Source organism: Lycorma delicatula, chromosome 6, assembly GCF_047948215.1.
Source record: "Lycorma delicatula isolate Av1 chromosome 6, ASM4794821v1, whole genome shotgun sequence".
Taxonomy (NCBI): Eukaryota; Metazoa; Arthropoda; class Insecta; order Hemiptera; family Fulgoridae; genus Lycorma; species Lycorma delicatula.
The window spans coordinates 165424296-165444715 of record NC_134460.1 but is presented as its reverse complement, the minus strand read 5'-3'; the positions used below and the strand labels follow the sequence as shown (position 1 = coordinate 165444715).

The 20420-nt window shown below is 29.8% G+C and overlaps 1 protein-coding gene across 1 annotated transcript in view; it reads right to left on the bottom strand.

Moving 5' to 3' along the window:
* Positions 1-10136: 10136 nt before the first annotated feature.
* Positions 10137-20420, bottom strand: part of LOC142326474 (OTU domain-containing protein 7B-like) — a 47168-nt gene continuing 36884 nt past the window's right edge. The window contains exons 3-7 of the mRNA XM_075369049.1: positions 20080-20308; positions 19235-19355; positions 16823-16976; positions 14269-14441; positions 10137-10571 (exon numbers count right to left, since the gene is read on the bottom strand). Of these exons, the coding sequence (XP_075225164.1) occupies positions 10329-10571; positions 14269-14441; positions 16823-16976; positions 19235-19355; positions 20080-20308 (920 nt within the window). The 3' untranslated portion in view covers positions 10137-10328. The remainder of the gene's footprint in view (positions 10572-14268; positions 14442-16822; positions 16977-19234; positions 19356-20079; positions 20309-20420) is intronic.

Genomic DNA, 20420 nt, shown 5'->3' with positions numbered 1-20420 from the left:
TTGTCAAGGGGTCAAAGATCAAAGTGATGCCGTATGTGGACTTATTTTCACGGGTTTTTCGATACGTTAAATAATGACTCCTCATCAAAAAAATCAGCAGTGTTTTATTATTATATTCTCGTTGAATCCACTCTTTCATCGTGAAATTTAACTGCAAACACTTCGATTTAAAAACACTACTACATACTCTAATGTCGTTCTAATCCGCTCGGCTACAGCAGCTTCTTGATATATTGATTGAAAATCATCTTACATAAGTCTCATGTTATTTTTTTTGTTGTGAATATATATACTGTCAAAGTCAACAACATCAGAATTAGTTAATTTTTCGGGTAATACTTTTAATACTTTAATTTTAATACTTTTCCAGTATTGTTATGGTTTTCAACGCAATTTTCATCTCGATAATTTTTTTTGCAACCGAGTTAACTAAAATTCAAAATCACAACTACATAACCCACCGACCAGGTTTTTTTTAATTTAAATTTGATATAGGCTTCATTTTTCTCAGAAATTACGTTTGTATCACGAATATTAAAAGCATGGAGCGCCCTTCATTGTATTAAATAGAAAATTATGGATGAAATGATTACAAAATATAATTAATACAATAAAGGACCCCCATGCGTCCTTTGATTATTCATGATGTAAAACGTAAAGAATTTTGGGTCTCGTGGGTTAAACGACCACCGCTATAAATATCCAATATATATATATATATATATATATATATATATATATATATATATATATATATAAATTTATATAATCGATAGATCTAAAAGTATAAATATAATCTAACTAAACTTAACCTACGCTCGCTAGTCATGGTTAGCAAGAGAAGCAAGCGTAGGTTAAGTTTGGCGGGTTTTATAATATATATATATATTTGGTTATCTCATAACCGAACTTGGACAAATATTTATACTGGTGGTCGTATAACTCATGAGACCCGAAATTTTGTTAATAAATTCCTTCCGTATGCATTACTATAAATAAATGTTCACAAAAAGTACAGTCACTACAGTCAGTAGAAAACAGATTTAAAGATCGTCACTATCAATATAAAATTTATTATAAACATTTATTCTTGATTTAATATGAAAGTAAAATAATTTTTCTTTTTTTTCACGCATCTTAAAAAAACGTATTTTAAATTTTAAAAAAATATTTTTTTATTTTTTGAGAACACTATTTGAGATTTACTATAGATGTATTATAACTAATTGATAAAATATTAAATAGCCACCATTTTGATAGGGTTGTCGTAGCCCGAAATGTTTTACCCCAAAATTCTTGTTTTTTTTAGAGCACGGGTGTATAGTAATCTAACACCGAAATATAAATCGTTTTGAGGTTGGAGCATTTGCTAAATTTTATTTTATATATTTATTTTTTAGTTTTGATTGTTAAACAGTTATGTAAAAGGTTCTGTAGATAATTTCTGTAATTAGCTCTAAAAAATGCTCTAAATTAAATGACCGCCATTTTAATTAGACTTCACGTAGCCTGATTACATTAACATTTTTGTTTTTCAATCCCCTTTATAATTACGTGTTATAATCCCTTTCCATTTAAAATTTTTGAGTAGCTCTCCACTGGGGGTCGTGTATCGACTTAGGGTGAAGTGGACTCGCACCAAAAAATTGATTATTTTAAGATTCTTGATACTTGATACAGATACTGTAAGATACATATTTAAGATAGAATTTGCTAACTTTTCTATGAAACAAACTTTCTATGTTTAACTGTTGAAAAGTTATTTCAGGATTGCCATATTTTTGTTAAGATTATGTATAATATTCCCCATAAAATTAACAGTAATTTTTGTAGAAAAGTTATTTTTATACGAATGTGACTACTGCAGCGATTTTTTAATTTCTCAAATGAGTAAAAATTTTTAATTTTATAAAAACGAGTCTACCTTTTAACAAAAGGTAGACTAGATGGAAGCATGCTGGGCTATTAAACCGAAAGGTCTCTGGTTTGATTCCCGACTGGGTTTTAAAGAAAATTGTAAATAAATCAACTTCAACGTAGTCAATAATGTAATGTTGACGATTACAAAAAAAAGTCGTCTATTAAAACAAGATATGTAATTCTATTTATTAACTAACCGTGTGAAGCCGAGTAAAAATTATTTTTTATGAATATTCAGTAAAATTTATCAATACATAAAGACTTGTATATGTAAACAAAAAATAAATCCTTATTTTGATCGAAATGTAATAAATACATTATATAGATCACGTCAGAATAAGTAACAAATATAAAAAGAAATTATATATATATATATATATATATATATATATATATATATATATAAAACACATTGGAAATTGTTTTGAGCACATATTTATGTACATCTTGAACGGGATGCAGAAAACTCATTTGAGGAATCCTAATTTGAGGAAGTATGAGGACCGTCCACGTTGTACTGTGCCTGTGGGTGTCCGTACACGACGTCTGCTGCAGCATATGAATGTTGGCACTCCCTCGTTCCTTCCATCATGTCCGTGCTCGAATCCCCCGTGGAGAATAAACCGTGTAAATTTCTTATTTGCAGTGACTCGTACAGTGCTCTCCAGGCGTTGGAAAACCTTTATTCCGGACATCCTGTCGTCGTTGGCATTTATGATAAAATCGCTGAGTTAGATAAACGAAACAGGGGGGTAGGTTTTTGTTGGATCCCTAGCCACATTGGAATTCTAGGTAACGAGAGGGCAGTTCCTGCTGCGAAAGAAGCGTATATTCAGCCTCCTTTCACCACCCGAGTTATTACCTTTGATTTTATCAATCGTATAAAACAATCACTGCGCGTAAGGTGGCAAAGTGGCTGGACGGATTAAAGATTCAGTGTTGCCGTGGGGCTCCTCTTGCAGGAACTCTCGTCGTCCGGCAGAGGAAGTGGTCCTCTGCCGGTTACGGTTGGGGCATACGAGGATCACGCATGAATATCTAATGTCAGGAGAAGACCCACCCCTGTGCACACGATGCAATTGCACATGACTGTACACCACATTCTCGTGGACTGCATATGTTATGCAGCGTTGCGTCGTCAGTTTGATATACCCTGCAGCATTCGTGATATCTTGTGCAATGATGGCGGAATTTTGGAACGGATGTTTCTCTTTTTGCATAGTACTGCAAAGGATTTAATATACTCATATATGTTTTTCTGTAAGGAGAGTTTTTTTAATAATTTTAACCTTTATTTTCGATTTGATTTTTTGGTTTAATTTATGTGTTTAATTTTACAATCCGGGGAGGGGTTTTTGCACAACCCATCGGAGTTAGGTAAGTTTTTATACTTTCTTTATTCTATTATTTTAACTTTAATATTTTATCAACTTTGTCTGTGGTATTAGTTTTGGATTTTACTTTGCCTTCTTGGCTTGTTTTAGTAAATTTTTATTATATGATTAAAATTACGTTTACACCTTGTACGGCTTGTTATTTTGGAGTTATTTTACCCTTTTAATAATAACTACCGGGCGATGATAACGCCCAGGTGTTTTTCGCCCACAAACAAAACGCATATCTTTTATTAATATTACTAACCAAGCCGATCGTGAATGAATTCGCATACACAATACATTGACTGATTTTATGTTCACTTGCATTTTCTTCAATTTTAATGCGCCGATTACTCATGATCATTTCATTCACGGTTTGCAAATGTTGTCAGTTGTATGACGCACAAAAACGTGACATTGGGATGATCTGTGGAACGGTAAAAGTCAAGGGAGATCTACCCTATGGGTATATTGTTCTGGCCGCCCACACGCAACAGTGGGGAATCCAGGGTTCCTGATGGTGGCAAAGGTGACCCTCGAGTTATGATGAACCTGTGCGGTGAGAGGGAGGACATGTTCTAAGCGAGTCTGTATCTGATAGGCCATCACCGGGAAGGGTAACCCTTCAGCAGAATAAGAAGCCAGGAAAGAAGGTCGGCGTGTTTCAATAAAGCGGGAGGGATCCCGACTGATAAGCTCCTGCGAGTGGAGCAAGATAGAGGGTGCAAAGACTTCGGTTACAGCACTTCACCTTGATAGTGTTATGCTAAACAGCAATGAACACTTGCCTTGGGGGGTGCAAAAGATATTCGTGGCGGTTGGGGATGGCTATGAGGGGTGTGAGGAGGCGTCATTAAAAAAAAAAATTTATTGGAAAATACCCATATAGTTTAATTAACATCATATATAAAAAAATACTTTTTGTATTTTTCAGATGTATGATTTGTCATACTTTATAAAAATTATAGCGCTTTCAAAACTTCTAGATTATCGGTATAAATAACAAAAAATAACTATTGTTAATACTTCTTTTTTGGCAGTATAAATACAGTCATAAGTAGATAATTTATCAGTGCACGATTGAAATTTGTATATGTTTGATAAAAGGAATACAAACTATCAATAGAATTATACAAAAATTACATATGGGACGAGCAAAGTTCAATCGGAGAATAAGATCTGATATTGAAAACTTATTAGATGAAACCCTATTTTGACTAGATTTCCTGTGGGTTCTTCTTGACCAGTGAAATGGGTTATAAGATATCATCCTTTACTTCAAATACATGTTATCATTTCAGGAACTTAAATTTCCTGTGGTGACTGACAATTAGTTTGATGATTAATTTTTTAGCCTCTAAAAACCAACCCTTATTAGAAGATGAATATGATAATACTGGAAGTGGCTTGAAACAAAACTGCAGGGAGGTTTAATTTTGCTTTAAAATGACTACAATAAAATTTGCTTTTCAATAAAACTACAAAAGAAAAATTCAGAAGCTTTATGAATGATTTTAGTACAGAAATTTTTCATAATGATATTGAAACTGTTCAGATTATATATGGAAATTGTGCTTGATAATTAAACAAAAAGTAATGTTCCACATTTACACAATTAATAATCAAAAAATAAAATAAAATGAATATTTGTTATTAATATAACAATAAAAATTATAAAGTTCATTTTAATAGCAACCATATAAAAATTATATTTTAAACATTTATTTAAATTTATTATCAAGAAGAATAGAATTGTGAGTTGACATATTTAATTAAAGCTGACAGAAAATGTTGAATACTGCAATCTGGAATAAGTCTACTATTATAATATTTTTACTTAGGTGAGCAAGCACATTTATTTTTACCACTCTTATATTAACTCGCTCTTGGACTATGTAAGTGAGATTCACGGTATAGAACCTTTCAGTCGAATTTTGAAGCGCTTCTGCTTATCCATTCATTCTGAAATTTTGCATACAGGTTTGCTCCTGATAACACATTTTAGCAACATTTTCAAGTTGTTAAGATCCTCATAAATTGCTAAGTGAAAAAAATGCTTGTTGAACTTATGCAACCTCTTTTACATGCATATTTTCTTAGTGAAGGAATTACCCATGTTTGTGATATTGTCGTTTCAGTTGACTAAATTGAACAAAAGTATTTTTTTCTACGGCTGAGGCAGAAATTCAAATTTCATACAACTGTTACATTCAACATTTGCCTGATGATTCATGATACTGATGAGCTAGTAAATAAAAGGCATTACTCCTCTTCAGTCATAAGTGAGAAGTGCACATTTCCCTGTGTAGATTACAAAAAAAAAGCATTAAAAAGGTTCAGAAAAATTACAAAAAAAAAAGTAATTTTGCTGCCAGCAGGACTTAGAGACTAAAAAGTAGCAATGAAAAAAAAATGTGGCTGTTGTGGGACTGGCCGACAGAAGTGAAAACCTCAAACAATTATTACCGATTATTGGTTAATAATGATATTTTATTTATTATTATTCTATTACTGATTTCAGTGTATTTGGTTATTTATTTTAAATGACATAATACACTAATTATTAAATGTAATATGAAGTAATGGTTAATTAAATAATTTGACAATAAAAATTAAATTCATTTTCCGTATTAACTATGTCTTGGAAAACATTTTAATTTTAAAAACGAATTATATTATTTTATTATAATATGTTGTTACATTATATTATTATTTTACAATTATTCTTTTACATTATTAATTTCTACTCTATTTACATTATTTGTATTATCTGATTCTTCTAAAACTGAAAAAATTGGTTTATGATAACTAAAATATGAAATAAATACCCTTGAATAAAATTTATCTATATATCTTGTAAATACGGCATCTATTGTTGTTCCATACTTATATGTTGTTGTACTTATATTTTTATCATTAGACATTATTAAGTTTAATTTTTCTTTTAAAACATCTACAAGTGGTTTTGATTCTTCAGGAAAATTTATGTTGAAATCTCCACTCAAAATTACAGTTATTTCATGAAAATTTTCGTTTAGTAATTTTGATCCTTCTTCAGTATACATAAGCAAATTTGTATGTAAAAATTGTATAATTTGTTGAACAGTATTTCTCGGTGAAATATATAAGGCTATTATCAAAATTATTTGTTCATTGCAATCTCTGCAATGCGCTGCGCATATTTTTCCAATTTCAGATACATTGAAGCTAAAATTTGATGTTTGTCTTAGATATGAATGTCCATATGAGAACTCATATGTGTAGTGTCTTGTGCATTATGATAAATAGTCACTCCAGCAGCTGAAACTTGTGGTCTTTTGAATTTGATAATGCAATTAAAATTAGGAATATCTATAGGTTGTTCATCGTTCATATTAGTTTCTGATAATAGTACATTTGATTGTTGTACAATAGAGTCATTAAGATCTTGTGTAAATTTATGAGCAAGCTCATAAACTTGACAGTTAATTAACAATAAGGAAATCACTTAATGTTTTACTGATTGTTATTAGTGGATTCAATGCAAGCCTTTTGAATTCCTCTTGCAATGATTTTACTAATGTTGAATTTCTTCTTCCATGATAAAATATTGGGTTATCTTTTGTTACAATATATAACCGTTCTATAGAAGTAACTCTTGACAAAGCCACAAATACTAACTCTAAAGAATGGATTTTGTCATATTCATAAACAATTTCATCAAAAGTGCCTCCTTGTGATTTATGTATTGTAATTGCAGATGCAGATTCAATGGAAAAAGCTTTCTTCTTGCATTTATTGTTATTGTAGATGTCCTTGTAAAAATTGGTACTGCATTCGGATTTATGTTTGTTTTTTTCATATAACTTTTCCATTTATTTCTGATCTTTCTTCCTTTTTTTTTGGAAATAGCATCAAAATTATTGTAATATCACCGTCTTCATTTTTGTCCACTTGACATAAATTACCAATCTTTCCATTAGTCAAGCCATCTGAAACATCTACGTTTGTAGTTAATATGTAGTATTTATCAATAACAAATATTGTTTCATATGGTAATCCTCCAGCGTCGTTAGTAGTCATTTTATGTAATTTTTGTCTAACAAAATTTTGTTGTTCTGAGTTTTGACATCCAATACATACATATTTAGCTACTGAAACGATTTTATTTTCTGCAGCACTTAAAATACAATTGTTTAATTCCTGTACTGCTGCATTAGATAAGAAATATATAATAAAATTTAGCAAATTAACTATAAGTAAATTTTTAATTATAAGTTAACGTAAAAAAAAATTTGTATTCTTTTGAATATCCCGAATAGTGCGAAAAATATATGCTTTATCTACTGCATTGCATGTACTATGCCTATATATATATTTATAGAAGTATAATTTATTGCATTCTTTTTAGAATGTACTAATGCACATTAATATTCTATTCAAGATTCATTTATTTTAAAGTAATTAAAATTATTTTAATTGTTTTTCTTCAGATGTTATGTTAAAAAGTAAATTAAAATGTATCTTTCCAGTACTAACAATGAGTACATTACAAAAAAAGAGTTAGTCAATATGAAATTATAGTTAAAAGTAATTATGAAAAGCTTCTTAAATGGTGTTGATTATGAAAGTAATAAAAAATATAAAATGGTAAAGCTATAAAAAAAGGATAAAAGTCCACTTGCATATTTTACAAAGGTGAGCGTCAAACTTATGTTTAATGTTTAACATAATTTCTCTTTTTCAGGAAATTAACAATTTTTTTTCAGGCACATATGAAATGAATGTAATATAAAAACAAATTATTAAATATGAAATTGCTGTTGTAATGTAATTGTGAAAGAATGAAAGGGTTAGTGCCAAAATATAATAAGTTTTTTTTTAATAAAATCTCTTTTTTTCAGGATACAAATTTTTTTCACACCAAGACCAACACCAACACATTTTATTAAATTTTCAGAAAAATTAGTTTCTGCTTATTTTTGTAAAAAATTATCCGCTTTTTTGTAACGTTTGAATAAAAAAATCTGAATCATTTTTTCTCTTGAAGCAATACATTTTGCCATTAAATATGATTTGTAATAGATTATCAATTAATAGACGGTTTAATCACATTTTAATAATATTGAAAAGTGGCTGTCTGTGTATGTATATTTTGACGTGATTGATTTACTGCTGGGAGATCTGTAGGCTATATCTATTTTGGTCATAAATGCAAATTTTTATAGTTAGCTATAGAAATTTTTCTATAGTGTTGCTTTATTGTAATAGCATATTATATATTATGCTATTATAATATAGTTATGCAATGGTTACATAATTTCTATAGTTCTGCGCAGGGACAGCGCCTAAACGCCGTCCCCAAACTCAAAAATTGTACACCCGGAGTTTCATCTCGCGGAATATACGACGGGCGTGGTCCCAGATGCGCCTTGATGATCACAGCACCCGGTTATGATCACAGCACCCGGTGGTCACCGGATGACATACCTGGATTTGGCATTTTAGAACGAATCCTAGAAAAAACTACTTAACTTACATTCGAGAAGTTACAATCTAAGATTTAAAAATCATTAGATTATCAATAGAAATTTAGCTTATCAATAGTTAATTAAAAAAACATATTAATAATTGAAACGTGAGATTTAATCCACTAAAATTAAGTAAATTTACTAATATATATTAAAATAATTAATTTACTCCTTTAAGTAAAATGTAGTTGTGTTGTTCTTCGCTAGAGAAACAACAGTACATAGTTAATGTTTTAAATTAATAAAGTCGTAATAAAAATTTTGATGAAATAAAGCTACATATCATCACAGATAATGAAATGTAGATTGGGGTTTAAAAACCTGAAGAAAAGGTGTCAGATGAATCGGTGGAATTTAGAGAAGCTTGAGGAAAAGGAGGTAAAGAAGATTTTTGAGGAGGACATCGCAAGAGGTCTGAGTAAAAAAGATAAGGTAGTAAATGTAGAAGAAGAATGGGAGAAAGTTAAAAAGGAAATTCTTAAATCAGCAGAAGCAAACTTAGGCGGATATAAAAACAAGAAGAGAAAAGATTATAGAGGTAGAAGAATTTTGTTTGGGAAGCGGAATTATTAAAGATGGAAGAAGCAGTAGTGATATAAAATGCTGAACAGTACAGATGAAATGAGCTTTCAGTCAGATATATAATTTGCTTACATCAAAAATCAATTTAAATGTTAGAAATAATTTTCAAAAGTATGTTTGGAGCATAGCTTTTAAATGGAAGTGAAACTTGGACGATCGAAAGAGTACCTGAGAAGAAAATATTAGAAGCTTCTGAAACGTGGTGAGTAGATCACTATCTATCCACCCAGAGAGTGATAAATAAAGTGGTGCTGTGGCAAATTGATGATGAATGAAACATTTGGAAAAATATAGTTTTAGAAGGAAGAGATAGACTTATGGCCACATATTAAGGCATCTTGGAATAGTTGCTTTAATACTGGAGGATATTCCTCCAGTATATTGTAGATGGGAAAAATAGTGCAGGCAGGCAACGTTTGGAATATGGAAAACAAATTGTTAGGGATGTAGAATGTAGGGGATATAATGAAATGAAATGAATGGCACTAGAAAGGGAATCTTGGAGAACTGCATCAAACCAGTCAAATGGCTGAAGATAAAAAAAAGGAGTGATTTCTAAATGTAAATTAAAACTCTAAATAACATTCAACAACTGAGTCTGTTAACTAATAACCAATTATCTATGAATTTCAAAACCAAATTAACAAAAAACAATTAATATACAAATAAAGTAATAATATATGTAATAAAGCTAATCTTAAATATGGTAAAAAAAATATGAAACTGATAAATAAAAAACAGCAGCAAATATAATAAATAAATTTAATGGCATAACAGGCTTTAGAATAAAGCTTACAATAAGCTTAAAAAAAGCAATTGAAAGAAGATATAATGTATTAAAAAAAAGTTTGGTTAGAATTTATATAACATGCAAAATAAAGATATATCAACACTGTATACTCTGTACATGCTTTTATCAAATTTTACTGTGCAATTATTATTAAAATTTTGTTTTAAAAATCACGTTCTCTTGCTCTTGTTGAAATCTAATTCGAGCAGTATGCAGATAATTATTAAACATTTTGTCTAGGTACTCATGCCTTTTCTCTGAATGTAGTACAGCACATAATAAACCACCTTTATTATTTTGTCGTTGGGAGTTACTTCGTGACAGCTTCAGTCTTAATTTCTGTCCAACTGATTTTCCTATACTTCCTAAAATACCATTTCTTGACTCACCTTCCTGTAATTAACAAAAACAAGATTTATTAAAATCTTATTAACATTTTAATAAAAAAAGCAAAAAAAAAAATCTATGCATAATTATAAAAATGAATTATAAATTTTTAACTTTTGAAACATGAATAATCATGTTCAACATTTAGCTGTAATAATAACATTTTTGAAAAATACTAATTAAAAATGCTTTTTGTATTAAAACTTTTTTTATTTTTCCAAGTAGTCACTGATTAAATTTGAACATTTATAGTGCCGCCAGTTTCTTATTTTAAAATTATAGTACTGTTATACATCTGCTGTTAGTTTTATTTACCACTCAGTGACAGCATACATCGGTAATGCTTCCAAAATGTCAATCAGATACATTTTTAAGTTTAGCAAATAAATAAAAATTATGGGAGGAATGATACCAGGACAAAAAAAGATGCTTGAGTACAACCAGCCAAATTTTTGGAACACAGCTCGAGTTGTTGCAGCTGAGTGCAGACAAATATTGTCATGAAGCAGAATGATATTGGTTGACAATAGCCTCCGCATCATCTGTTTTGTATTATGTAATATAACTACTTAGTGTTTAGCAGTAGGACTGTGATTTTGCTATTAAACACTCCAATTGTAGAAAATGCTTTACATCACTTTCGATGTACTTAGTTTGTTTGAATTTTTTCAGCTTTAAAGGAAATTTTGAGCGATTTGAATAATCCTAATGACTTGCACTGATTTTCAGTAGTGTTTTTTATTACCAGGAATGATATTAAGAATATAAGAATAATGTATTAACAATAGAAAAATTTGTCGCCCTTTTATTTTTTATTAAGAACTTTTTGAATCGATTACGAAACATCAACTTTGCTTTCATCCAATTTTTTTGTCCTCTACAGACAACAGTTGAAGTCATATTTTACTAAAAATTTCAAGAAGGAAAGGTTTTGAAATGAATTTGTAGTGGACATTCATCTATGTTGACAAATAAAGAATTTATTGAGTTTTGTTAAATTGGTGTTCAAAGTGATAGATGAAAAACTGTCAAGGAACTAGATTAGATATTGCTATGAAGTTACCATATTATTTTCCATAATGATCTGCACCTGCATTACATTTTTCAACTCACTGTTCCAAAAATGCTATCTGCAGATCAGGAAGAAACCAAAAAACTCATATGACACTCAACAGGAGACTTCATCACTATAAGAACAAAATTTTCTGAGCAAGAGTATAACTGATGGGATTGTGTTTTTTTAAAATAAAATCTACAGACAAAATACCAATCATTAGAGTGGAAATCAACATCATATCCCTGGTCACAGATATTTTGTTTAAATAGTAGTTATATGTAAAAATTTAATTTCTAAGGAGTTTCAAATCAAAGGAAAAGATATGTTGGAAGTATTTTTTATTAGTAGGATATTTTTCACAACAGATTCATTTCTGACAGCAGATAATGAAGAAGTAAATACACATAGGTATCCTTTGTTGTTCATAGGGTAAAGTAAGAAGGAAGTGTCCTGAAAATGGGAAACAAAGAATTGGATGTTTTTGCATGACAATGCACCAGCACATTGATCCGTGCTTTTTCAAGAAGTAGTTTGCACACCTCAAAGTAACAATTCTAGAGCATCCTCCATACTCATCAGACTTGCACTAGCTAATTTTTACTTGTTTTCTCACCTGAAAAATGCACTGAAGTAATACAAGAATGCTGATGATGTGATGGCTGATGTGACGACGGAGCAGAGGGCGATATCTCAAAATGGGTTCCAGGGATGTTTCCAACAACGTTACTGATGTTGGCAAAAGTGTGGAAACTGTTACAGTTGTAGGAAACTACTTTCCAGGAAACGTACTCTGACCCACAGGTTGGTCTAGTGGTGAATGCGTCTTCCCAAATCAGCAGATTTGGAAGTCGAGAGTTCCAGCGTTCAAGTCCTAGTAAAGCCAGCTATTTTACACGGACTTGAATACTAGATCGTGGATACCGGTGTTCTTTGGTGGTTGGGTTTCAATTAACCACACATCTCAGGTATGGTCGAACTGAGAATGTACAAGACTACACTTCATTCACACTCATACATATCATCCTCATTCATCCTGTGAAGAATTATCTAAACGGTAGTTACCAGAGGCTAAACAGGAAAAAGAAAGAAAGAAGGAAACGTACTCTAAAATATTTTCATGTAAGCAGTTTTGAAAAATAAACTAATTCTGGGAACTTTTTGAACCTACCTTACCTTGTATCTAGAAGCTTCTGAGAAAGTAAATATATCACTCCCTCAGACTTTTACTGGAAGTATCTAATTGAAAATATCTAATAGAAACCTAAAAAAACACTTTAAAGGTGAGTCTCTTTGTTTTCCAAAAATATTTAGTTCTTTTGTGCTTTTATAATTAGATTTTCAATTAGTTTTTTTAGCTGTTTTTCAGTAAAGGCCAAAATATGCCTTGGACATAAGATATAGATTTTTTTTTTGCAGATTAAAGTGAAATGGCATAATATAGAAGTGTTTTTTCACTATCATAGAAAGCCATTATTAATTGCCTTTTGGGTGATGATATTTGAAGAGAGGAAATTAAGCCCAGAAAATAGTCTAATTGTTCTATGTTCAGAAAAAAATGTTTTTGATCCAAACATAATTTAAAAAGCAGGAGGACACATCAATAATGGAAAAAGGTGAAGCTAAGTTATGAAAATGAAGAATGCTGCAGCATATATTTCAGGTTATCTGAAATCATTGGTCAGTAATGTTCTTTGTTCCCATAAGGATAAAAAAAATATCAATCTTCCAAGAAATATTTTGGGCAAGAATGGAAGATGGGGAAGAATTGCTCCAGATAAGCCTCGAGCTTATCTCTAAGTTTTCCTTGTACTGCAGTTCCTCTGAGTGTGGACCATCCTTTTTTTTTAGAAAGGACTTCCTTAAAAAAGAGTCGTTTTTAAAAGTCCCTTACTTCCACCCACCTCTTTCCCTATTACTGGTTCGTTCTGGATGAAAGGTCTAACATAGCTATATTTAAGGAATGCTTCATATGAGTTTTGTGTTCTTGATGTTATCTGGTGGGGAAGTTGCCTGTGTTTCAATTTGGACTTTCTAACAAATAAGATACAATAAGACAATTTGACCATGTAAATTAGATGATAAAGGAGTGACAAGAAAATTACTTTTACAAGAGATGACAGAAATGAAACCACTGAATAAACTGAACAATGACAAATAGTTAGGTAATGAAGAATATTTAAGATAATGAAGAATACTTCTGTATTTTTTTAACAGAAGTGAGAGGATGAAGAAGAGAATGACAAAGGAGAAAAGGATAAAATTTATCATCCAAGTCGTGAATTTGGTTAAAGGACAGAAAATGTCCATTAGCAATTTAGATTAATTAGTATTTTTAAGGAGCACCTGCTCTCAAAATGAAATTAAATCATGCAGTAGGAAATCAGATGAAACCAGAACTTAAACGTACGATCTGCAGAACAATTAACTAAGTGACTACAATAACTCTATAAGAGAAAATAAGATAAATATATCTATATAAAATAACTACAAGAAAATTGAAATAACTACAAAAAACACTACTCATATAACAATAAAAAACTAATTCCCAAGTTCTAAACAATTACGTCTTACGCATCCAAATAATGGACTTTCAGAAATAGAAATGATTCTAATAAAAGTTTCATTTCAAAAAAAAAAATAACTTACCTGTTCTTCAATACGAACTACATCCAGGTTCTCTTTTAACAGTGCAATTGATTCAGAATAACTCAATTCCATTTTACCACCAAAATCCTCACGGTCTTCTGGATCTATACTGAACTGAATTGGCAGCAACTCACGATTAGAATCAGTTAAAGGGATAGCTGAAGCTAATGATACTGTAGAAAGAAATATAAAAATGTTAAACAAATAAAACCTCAAATATTATACGATTTAAGTTTAAATTATGTTACAGGGCGTGATCAGAGGCAGTTGCTCTGACTGGCTGCTTTGTAATCTGTGCTTTTTTATCTTTCCTTTCCCTTTACAATGATATTAACCTTTAAAGAACAAACCTCAATCAATACATTAAGTAAATCATAATTTTCTGTCCTTCATAAATTGTTTTAAAGTTGATAATTTCAAACAATTACAACTGAATAAAGATTAATAATTTCCAGTTTAACCAGATGAAATACTGAGTATATTATTGTAGGATATTTTCTTTTTCTATGTCCCCAACTGTCACAGTCAGAGGTTATCGACACGTTATGAAAATACAGATAGGCTGAAATAAAATAAAATAATTTATCTGTCAGACATGTTTATATGCTAATTCTTCTAACATGATTCATCATTAGATGGTATCATATCAAGAAGACAGTTAAAATATATATAGTGGAGTGGTAGCATCTCAGCCTTTCATCTGGAGGTCCTGGGTTTGAATCCTGGTCAGGCATGGCATTTTTCATATGTTACAAATTTCCATTCTTATAGGGCAAAATGACCAATGCAATCAATGCCCGTTATCTCCAAAAAAATAAAGCTTTTATCTTTAAATAAACTTATTAATAAATAACAACTAAACCAACAGATTATTATTATTATTATGTATGTTTTAGACACCCTAGGCTATTAAAATCAATACTCATTGACTGCATTTAAATTAGTGCACACCAAAACCAAATTTGGTAAGTTACATTGAGTGTAAACATCAAAATGTCAACTGGTGTTGAGAAATTGATGCATCTTTCTGGGGAGTTTTCTCAGGTGATAGTTATTTGTAATTGTTTTGTGTACCCCTGCAATTACATTGTAGGGTTTTTGCTGCATTCCTTCATCTGAAATAGGTAATGAGATTAGATTACTTCCTACTGCTATTAGGATAGCAATTATGTCTGATTATACTTCCCTTTGATTATTGTAATGCTGTATTATTTATAACTATTTTATGGAGGAATTAAACTGCAGATGGTATTAATGCTAATTAATTATTAGTACATCACTGTGTTTTTTAAATATTCTAAGTGATGAGCACATTACATAATTTTTTCAGTATAAAAGTTTAGTATTTCCTAAATTTTAGTTGACTGACTTACCTTATCAGTTTGAGCTGTATGTTTCTAGAACTCCCTTCCTAAATATACCATTTATTATTTAAGTTTATACGAGAGCAGGAGGTTTTTAACCACTAATTAATTACAATTATGATGAAATAAAATTGAGAATTCCTCTCAACTTCCCTAACATATTTTATTTTTATTTATTTATTCTTTACGTTTGATTTTTTCTTTTAAAGTTTTATGCTGCCTGTTGTAATGCTTTAATTACGCTTTCCTGTTTAGATAACTTTTTAATGATTAAACAGGTACACTATTTAATTCCACAGGCATTTTGAGAACAAAGAAAAAAGTAAAAATCAAACAATCAATGACTTTATTTTTCCTTGGATAGGCCCATAAGAATTACATCAAAACCTTGTCTCCATGTGTCATGATTACATACTTTAGTACCCAATAAGATAGCTATTTCTTTAATGAGAAATAATAGAATACCAACTCTGTCCAAGGACTCTACAATGTAGATATTCCTCTTCTACTAACTATGACTCAGATGTCTGAGTAAAGTCAAGCACAATTTTTTTCTAAAAAATGCAAAATCTAAATTTACAAATTTTTCAAAGGAATATATTTAACAAATTTAATTCTTTTATTCATTTCCATTAATTTTATATTAAATTCCTTTCAGCATGCCAACAACAATTAAAAAGACACTGTTCTTTCTTCTTTAAATTATTCTATCAGTTGCACAATACAGAAGTGTGAGTAAAAATAAGGCTCATATGAAAAGGGCAGCTCATAGTGGCCAGTAGTTTAATAGAGGAAAGTAATCAAGTCAAGTGAGCCTATTGTTAAATTAAGAAAGTCAAATAAGCATTCACATGCAGCAAAGTTTAGATGAGCTAGCAATCAGAAATCAGGTAATAAGTCTGTATATAAAATTTAATAATTAAACTGATTTTTAATTTTACCAAAAAGAAAAATAATGCTATAAGTTAAGAATGAAATAAAATGGATTTTAATTACAGAAATCAATACACTGGATTAATATAAGAACAAGATTAGAATGACTTTATAGTTTAATGATGTTGATGTGACAAAAAAATAATCATAAAAGAGGAAGATAACAGACTACTACCAAACAATATTTTGGTAGCTACTTAAAAAATGATGATCAGTTATTTACATCTCAAAAATAACACATTGTAAACATACAATACCAGGTGCCTGTGTTTCCATGGCGACAAGTGCTGAGAAATGACCTCCATCATATGCTAATAATAAAGGAGAGTGATGACATTCAGATGCTGAACACTCTAGTGGCAGGTATATACCTCCAAATGGGATCGGTGCCAAAGCTTCACCATTCATGTCCTGTAACCAAAAACTGATAAATTTTATGTTACATTTCAACTCAATTTTCTGCTACGCAATTATTAGTACATTACAGTTCAAACAGAAATCTTGAGCTCCATTTTCCTAACTAATAATTACTACTAAGTATCCTTGTATCAAATTTATTTATTATTTTTTTTGCTTTACGTATATCTATAGTCGATACACCATACCCCTTAACAGATTTTTACTATTTTTTGTTACTCAGAATGGAATATGTCAAAGTTAGTGTATATATAACATGTACAAATAACTAATAAGACAAATAACGTGGTTCTCCTCAAGTAGAGTAAAATGAAATACACTTTAGAGATTAGTAAAAATTCATTCAAATGTAATATGCGTTAAATAATTTATAATTATAAGATATGATTGTAAAGAAATGATTTATTTATAGCTCCAGCCCATAGCTGTCTAATGCTATTTTTAACACATTATGTTTTATTCACAGTAAACAATACAGTTTGGTAATAATAATAAATACACTAGTATTAAAAAAGAATCGTTCTTAATGAAGATGAAAATAATAAAAAGGAGAAACTTTTTAACATGAAGTTTGATAACATGAAATGGTATAAAATAATAATAATATATACATTATTTAAAGAAATAGTAAAAAAATTAGGGGTGGAACAAATAAAAAACAGGAATAATAGGCAGAAATAACTGAATTTTTGTGACTGTCTCACAAATGTGTTTAATCTTCAAAACTGATTCACAATTGTTATTTTCCAATGTAACTACTGCAAGACAAAATGATAACCAACACTAAATTTAAAAAAATCATTACTACTTTCCACTGTATTTCAAAAAATAATTTTTTTTGTTGTTGAAATACAGAAGAAATTTGTATAAAAGCTATTAATACATTTGGTCATTTTGAAGGGTAGATATTCTCCTTCCTATACATTCATCTATTTACATTTTGAAACGTACCCATTTATAACTAACTATGCTGTAATGTATCAGGAAATAAAATAAATCATATTTTTTGTTATTTTCCTTCCACTGATGTTAATTACAACCGAGTAAATATTTTATTCCTTTTGGATTAGTTTTTATGGCAACAATGATTTAACAGTGGTGATTGAGGGTATATTGTGGTCATCAATAAAATTAAATAGTTTTCAGCAAAACTAAATACACATTTTTAAAGTATAAATGCAATGGGAAATTGTTTATTAAGTGGGTTACACATAATTTGTCAACTTACAAAAAAAAACTTCTTTAAAATTTAAAAATGTTATTTGTAAATCAATTACTCCAACAATTATTTATACCTATTCAAGAAAAATATTATAAAATAATATAATCAACTGCGATAGTAAGTTTATGAATGGGAATATTTAAATACTAACTATTTACAGACATGAGATAATTGCTAAAAAAATAAAATAATACTGTTACAAGTCCACTATTTTCTCAAAACTTTATGGGCGAATACGTTAAAAATAACTACTGATTAATTTATTTCATATAAGGGCAAACATTGTTGATTAGATCAGAATAAAACATACATACACTGCCAGATCAAACATTTGAATTGGTTTTAGCAAATTTTGGTTTAAAAATTTAGTAAAAGATTAACAACAAAAGTAAAAATTTCCTACTTGAACTGTTTGTATGACACGTATCATACAAAGTCTTACACTAATTGTCTGGAACAAGAATTACAATCAGGTGAGCATCCTGCACAGGTTTAATGAGGAAGATGATATTGATGAACCTTTGCTGTGAATCAAACCGACGTCTAGCTGAAAGAATTTATGAAAGTGAACAGATTCTGAAAGTTTTCAGAATTGATGAAGTTCATTTGAATGTTAAAAAATTGTGAGGTGCAATAACATTTATCCTAAATTATTTTTGTTCTACATTTTTAACAAGTTCTTCTTTTAGTCATGCTCAGTATTACCCTGATCTACATGTAGATATATTCACCAATTACTCATGCTGTTGTTACTCATAACATTATTACCACAAATATGACATGATCACCCACAGATCTCAGCAAGAGATTTTTCTTCAGACTGCAAAAAATAACTGCCTTGTTCACTACATATTAGGGGAAGTGGCACTGACCAGTATTTTACAATGAGAATACAGAATATGGTGATGCAAGAATCTATTGCTATAATAATTTGTTTGTTTTGAATAACCAATCAAAAGTAAATTTTGAAATAGCCTTTATATTTTACTGTTGTACATTGTTATTATTGCAATAAAATATTATTATATACCTTTAGAACTGTATCAGCTACAACTATAATAGGTCTTCGAAGTACATGTGCCAACGCCAGAACATGGATCTCTTCTAAGCTCTCATATATATCTCCACCAGAAACATCCCCACTGTGGTCACTAAATACAAAATATAAATATTAAGTTTGATAAATTCTTTTCATAATGAAAAAAAAACAAACAAGTATTAGCTACTATCAAAAAGAAGGATTTATTAAGAAAGAAAAAAGTTAGAATAATAAGGTTAAAAATTTAACGATATTAAAATAATATTATTACAGAATCACAAACTTAGCCCAATCCTGCTTCCATAGCCATAAACATTTGTGGGCTACCTTCTGAAATAGTAAGTAGCTGTTTTGAAGTGTATGTACTACTTTAAGAGTTTCTCTCTTCCTTGAAACTTTTAAAAATTTAATTTAATTTTTTGAAATACAAACTCTTGGTGAAAACGTTCTAGCAAAAAGAAAAGCTAATGGACGAACCAAGGGAATACAGTGCTATTATGGACTGTTATTTTATTTACAGACCCGTAATTCAAATTTAAGATTAAAAATCATGATGATCATTTTTTAGAGTAAACGTGAAAATTAGTTAAGGTTAATGAAGTGCAACAACGTTAATTTAATACAAACTGCAGAAGCAAAATCTTTCTTTGTAGAATATAAGTGTGATTTGTAAGAATGAAAAACTAATTTTAATAAATACAAATTTTTATATTCAAACTTAGGTGAAAAAGTTTTCACTTGTCACTTACTATTCAGAAAAAGAATTATATCTTTTTAAAATACAACTTTTTTTTTCAGTTACAGCATTAGATCTAAGTAAATAGTAAACTAGATACCTTGCAACACTTAATCTTCTCAGTCGTGGTTCAGTAGAGGCCATATTAACAATAGCATTCCATTCTTGCCTCCACTCAACTTCAGTGTAGACTAGACCAGCTTGGGCATTTAACAAGCTTTGTTGTCTACGCCATCTTCTCCAAAGTGCTTCTCTTCTAGGAGATGAACTAAGAAATGCATGTAGTGCTTTCCTTAATGTAAGCAGGCGATCATGGAAACCCCACATAGCTAAAATATAACTATATCACTCAGAAAAATTGTTTCCAAATTTTATATTTTAAAAATACTAGTAACTAAACAGTTATAAACTAACATTTAAAAGCCCTTGTAGTCATTTGCT